We start from the raw sequence: 5766 nt of genomic DNA on the forward strand, positions 1-5766 counted from the left end.
AGTGGCGGCAGGGGGATGGTGAGGAAGGACAACCTTTAGAAGTGGGGTGTGCCTCTTGTTCCCATGTCTGAACTGGGAAGGTTTCCGGAGTGTGAGCTTCCTCACCATTCTATTCACCTTCTAGGTGTTGGCATTCTTGGTTTTTCCCTATTCTATTTTCTTACTTGTCACTAATTCTGCCCAAACTATTCTAAACCATCAGCTCACCTTTCAAATACAGATATACCTGGGTTTGCACAAATAAGGGCAAAAAATCTTATAGCTGCCACTTGCTGGCTCTGTGATCTCAGTCCAGTTACTTAAAAGTGTCTAAACCTCAATTGCCTCATCTGTAAAATGGACATAAAAATACATACCTTTGATGGTTCATTGGGCCATGGTGTCCAGATACATGGTCAAAGATTATTCTGGATGTTTCAGAGAGTTTTTGTGTGTTTTTTTTTTGTATGAGATTAACATTTAAATTGGTAGACTTGGAGTAAAGCAGGCTGCCCTCCATAATGTGGGTGGGCCTCCTCCAGTCAGATAAAGGCCTGAACAGAAGAGAAAGACTGAGTTCCCCAGTAAGAGTTCTTTCCAGTAGATTGCCCTCAGACTTCAACTGCAGTATCTACTCTTACCGAGTCTCCAGCCAACAGGCCCACCCTACAAATTTGGGACTTGCCAGCCTCCATAATCACATGAGCCAATTCCTTAAAATCTCAATGTCTCTTTATCTCTCTCTCCATATATAACATAGATATGCTATATGTGTCATATATGTATTAAATGTCTAGATACATACATACATACATACATACATACAGATCCTATTGGCCTGTTTCTCTGGAGAACCTCATTGGGTTGTAAAGATTACATGAGATAAGGTTTGTAAAAGACCAATCACATAGTGCTTTGATATAAACAAACTTCCCAATAAATGATTTAAAAAAAAACAAAAAAAAAACAATGAGCCCTAGCTGGTTTGGTTCAGTGGATAGAGCATTGGCCTGTGGACTGAAGAGTCCCAGGTTCGATTCCAGTCAAGGGCACATGCCTGGGTTGCAGGCTCGATCCCCAGTAGTGGGCGTGCAGGAGGCAGCCAATCAATGATTCTCTCTCATCATTGATGTTTCTATCTCTCTCTCCCTCTCCCATCCTCTCTGAAATCAATAAAAATATATTTTTAAAAAATAGGCAATGATTCTAGCTGGCTCCATTTCTTCCCTCCTCCTCTCTACTCCCAGATTGGCCAGCACCCCTAGACCCTGGCTGGCTCTGTCTCCCCCCCTCCCCTCCCCCTGCTGTCTCCTAGCTGCAGAGGATTGTGGGACTCAGGTCTAGGTGGGAGGAGGATGGAACGCCACCCTCTCCACAGTATTCTGGGAGCAAAGTCAACTATTTCAGAGCCATGGCTCAAGTGTCTCTCTGGGGCACCTGCAGGTTTGGGGACTGTGATGGCCACCATTGGTCCCTTCTAAAACTGGGAAAGCCCCGCTCAGCCTCCTCCAAGGCCACCAGGAGTTAGACCAGCCGAGAGAGATGGAACGCTAAGAGGTCCGATTCCTAACCTCTCCCCGATAGGCGCCCTGACCAGGCAGCATCAGGTCAGAAGCAAAAACTGCCACAGTGTGTGCTAGCTCAACAGAACACGGAGGAAGCAAGGAAGACAGAAATACATTTTCTGAAAAGTGAGCCCTTGTATATTCCAGCTTCCCTTTATTTACTTAGACTGGGGAAAGCTGGCCCTGTGGGGGTCCGGCCAGACCAAACACAGCCTCCCAGCACTCAGCAGCCCTCTCTCCCCGCCATGGGCCCTGCTGGGGAGCAGGCGTCTGAAAACTCTCTGCCCTGCTCCTGGCAGCCTGCCCACGGGGAGTGGCAGCTATAAGTCTCTGCCCGGGTTGTTTTTCGCTTGGACAACCTCTGCTCTTACAAACAGGGCCCACCGCTCTGAGGCCGGCTGGCCAGCCTGCATCTGCCCCCCATCCCCCAACCCCCCAGAGCTGTATTGTTTTCATTTCCTGCAATCCCCAACTTCCTTGTCATAATATTATCCCACGTTGTTCGGGCCGCTGGTCGGCAGGCAGGGTGGTGCAGCAGGCAGCATCTGGCCTCGGTAGCATGGTGTTGTCTAACTTCTCCTCACAGTCCCTCCAGGCGCCCGCAGGAGCTAGTGAGCAAGTCAGGGGTGACTGTCCCAGGAACGCAAGGCCTGCCTTTCCACGGGGCCTGTGTGTCCAGAGGGGCGGCCCCACATGGAAGTCGCTTTGTAAGGAATCCTACACGCCCAGCAAGGGATCGGGAGGTGGGGTGGGCACCACACTGTGAGGTGTGTGGAATCCTGAACTGCCCTTCCGCCTGGGTCTCATATGTCAAATCAGGTACATCATCCAAACCCCACGAGTACGTGGCACGGCACGCCGCCCTCCCCCCCCACCCACCCCCACGGGCAAGCTGCCCACGCTGCTGCTTCCGCACAGCGACCTGTAAACCCTTCTCCCCATCATTGTCACCGACTGGCACCCTCGCTGTGGCATTCGATATACACCACCAAATGTAGGTGACATCAACAGCCCGTATTTCATCTCAGATCTCCCTGATTCTAAGATTTCAGAGACATTATTAAAATGGGGGCGGAAAACAGCCAATGGTGAGTCTAAAATATCATTCATTGAAAAGCATTCTTATTTCAGGAAATGTTAAAATATGAGGGGTGTGTGTCTAAAATAAATAAAACCAGTATTATGGACCCCGTAGTATTTTTTTAAATAAACATGGCAGTCAATGCCTTTATTTTTAAAATATATTTTTATTGATTTCAGAGAGGAAGGGAGAGAGAGAGAGAGAGAGATAGAAACACCAAGAGGAGAGAGAATCATTGATCTGCTGCCTCCTGCACAACCCGGGCCTGTGCTTACTCATTGCCTGAAGGCCAGGATGGGGAGGAAAATGTTAACTCTGTCACAGAGCGAGGCAGTGGCTGTCCTCACAAATCTGGGGAGCAGGGGGTGACGCTGACAGAGCTTCCCATGGCAGTTGGTACATCAGGTCTCCCTCCCAACCTGTGCTTGCATGTTCTAGAAAATAAGTTTCTCCGGTTTGTTTGGCCCATTTTAAAGAGCATAGAATTTGGAATTGGAAAAACCAGGATGATGTCAGATGATCTTGGGGAATTTAGGTAAGTCCTGAGCCTTATCTAAAATGAGGATACTTGGGCCCTGGCCAGTGTGGCTGAGTTGGTTGAGCATCGTCCCATGCTCAGAAAGTTTGCCAGTTTGATTCCCAGTCAGGGCACATGCCCGGGTTGCAGGCTCCATCCCTGGTAGGGGGTGTGCAGGAGGTAGCCGATCAGTTTTGCTCTCACATTGATGTTTCTCTCTTTCCCTCTCTCTTCCACTCTCTCTAAAAATCAATAAAGTCTATTTTTAAAGATAAATAAAATGAGGATACTCATACCTACCACAGTGAGTTATTTAAAGACATAATTTAAATAAAACCATTCTCTAGAGAAGAGCTCCATAAGGTGCTATGCATGCTAATTATTATTTTTAAAAATCTCGACCCTCGGCCTCGCAGGCCACTGGGAGGGGCGGCGGCGGCGGTCCTGGCGAGCAGGCGGAGGGCGGGGGCCGGACGCTGTGGCTCAGATGTCATGTGGCCTGTGTTTTGGACCATGGTGCGTACTTATGCCCCCTATGTCACATTTCCTGTGGCCTTCGTGGTCGGGACTGTGGGCTACCACCTGGAATGGGTCATCCGGGGAAAAGATCCCCAGCCTGTGGAGGAGGAGAAGAGCATCTCAGAGCGTCGGGAAGATCGAAAGTTGGATGAGCTGCTAGGCAAGGACCACACCCAGGTGGTGAGCCTTAAGGACAAGCTGGAATTTGCCCCTAAAGCTGTCCTGAACAGAAACCGCCCGGAGAAGAATTAATGGAGGACGCAGGGCCATGTGGGTCCTTCCATAGGGTGTGACTGGTCCTGCCACCATGCTGACCCAGCTCCAGAATCCACATCTGATTTGCGTTGTTGCTTATTCTGGCCCCTCAGGCACCACCCAGCCACACACATCCTGGGTGCTCTCCTACAGTCAGGCACACGGACACACCGGAAGCTGAGGGGCCAGTGAAGGGGAAGGCCCTGGGGGGTTCTGGCCTGCAGGCTGCATCTGCTGTATGGGGGGCACAGCTGCCCCGGCTCCTGGGCGCACTTCTGGGGGTAGCACTATGAAATGAACCTGGGCTGTCAGTCCCTGCGGGGAGCAGTTTGGCCTCAAGCTGGAGCGCATGGGATTGGGGTGTTGCCTTGAGAGAGATACCACATGTCTAGTTCCCGTTTACATGGGAAGAACTCAGAAATCTACCTGGTTCCTCCCCTCGTTTGCCCAGTCCTTTGTGCTCATTCTTGCTAAAATCCTGTCCTACCAGCTCAGGAAATTGTGGGGGACTCGCTGGGGAAGGGCTGTTCTTGGCAGCCCAGGCTGTTCACTTGGGGTAGGTGAATTTGCTTGAAAATAGTCACCATCTTTCATCCCACCCCACCCCCCCATAACTGTATAGTGCAAAACTTGATTAAAGTGGCATCTGAGAACAAAAAAAAAAAAAAAAATTCCCGACCCTCTCATTTTTTATATTAGCCACACCCCCTTTATTTATGCCAGTCATCAGTTTCATAAGCCAGCCTCCTGCGTCTTCATCCAAGTTATTCAAAGAGAGACATTGGGAGGGAGGCAGGAGGGGCCATCAAAGTTGGGGGAGGGCAGGAACACCCTGACAGGGCCTGGGCGAGGACAGACTTCTATTGTTCAACACCAGCATAATTTTTTAACAAGCCAAGAACCAATCTATTTGCCCTAAATCAGCCTGTGTTTCCCAATCTTCTAAAAGAGTTCATGAATGAGTCTGTCAAACCCCTTGAAATCCGGGACACTATCCTCATGACCCTCGCTTGAGCGGCCAGTCCAGTTTTTAACAAAGGAAATTAGACGGGCTGCTAGACCATGCTGTTTACCCTCACTGAGCCCATGCTCGCCCCATGGGATCACCTTTAGAATGACCCACCACCCACCACCCGCCAGCATGCCAGGTTGGGAAGGAGAGCAGGGGTCAGGGGTCAGGTGCCAGGCTTTGTCTGAGAGCCACATGAGTGAACAGCAGGAGCCCTCGTGGGCATTTATGCAAACAGCCCCCCAGCCACCCCTTCGAGGACCCAAATCAAAGGTCTGGGTTCAGGCAAGTTGAGAACTAACATAGCCAGGCATTAAAGAGCAGCACACACCGCAGGAGTATAAAACCAAACCTGGAACCGAAAGGGGTGGCTGAATGTTACCCCCCTGAGCTGAGGGGTTGGCACGAGGAAGTTCAGCTGAATCCCATGGGCCTCCTGCGAGCATCCAGTCTATTAGCCCAGCCACGGGAATGCTGGCTGTTCACGAAGCATCCATCCTTACAAGACCCTCAAGCTTATACATAGTTTCAGTCAGTCGCTTTCTCCCACTTCTAGAAAATGTACACGTGTGTGTGTGTGTGTGTGTGTGTGTGTGTGTGTGTGTGTGTGTGTGTGTATCTAGTCTTCTGGCCCCTTCCTTATCACCCCTGGTTTTTCAAAACTGACCGGCAGCCCCTCTTGTATCACAGAAGCCATTTCTTTCAAGACAGTTGAGTCAGGGCTGAGAGCATGCGCACCTGTACCAAACACACCAGAGCACCAGAGTGCATGTCCCTGCCAGACATTTACTTCAGTGACAGCTTCAGTAGCCAACCTCTTTGAGCCTAAATTTTCTCATTG

At 50.2% G+C, this 5766-nt stretch overlaps 1 protein-coding gene across 1 annotated transcript; it reads left to right on the plus strand.

The window, feature by feature from the left end:
• Positions 1 to 3634: 3634 nt before the first annotated feature.
• On the plus strand, positions 3635 to 3913 carry LOC307100456 (small integral membrane protein 12-like; the record flags this gene model as incomplete). Its single annotated transcript, XM_079772897.1, has 1 exon — positions 3635 to 3913. One exon carries the CDS (start codon positions 3635 to 3637, stop codon positions 3911 to 3913), a length of 279 nt encoding a protein of 92 aa, XP_079629023.1.
• Between the last annotated feature and the right edge of the window lie 1853 nt (positions 3914 to 5766).

This window comes from Cnephaeus nilssonii (assembly GCF_951640355.1).
Source record: "Cnephaeus nilssonii genome assembly, chromosome: 1".
In the NCBI taxonomy this organism is placed as follows: domain Eukaryota; kingdom Metazoa; phylum Chordata; class Mammalia; order Chiroptera; family Vespertilionidae; genus Cnephaeus; species Cnephaeus nilssonii.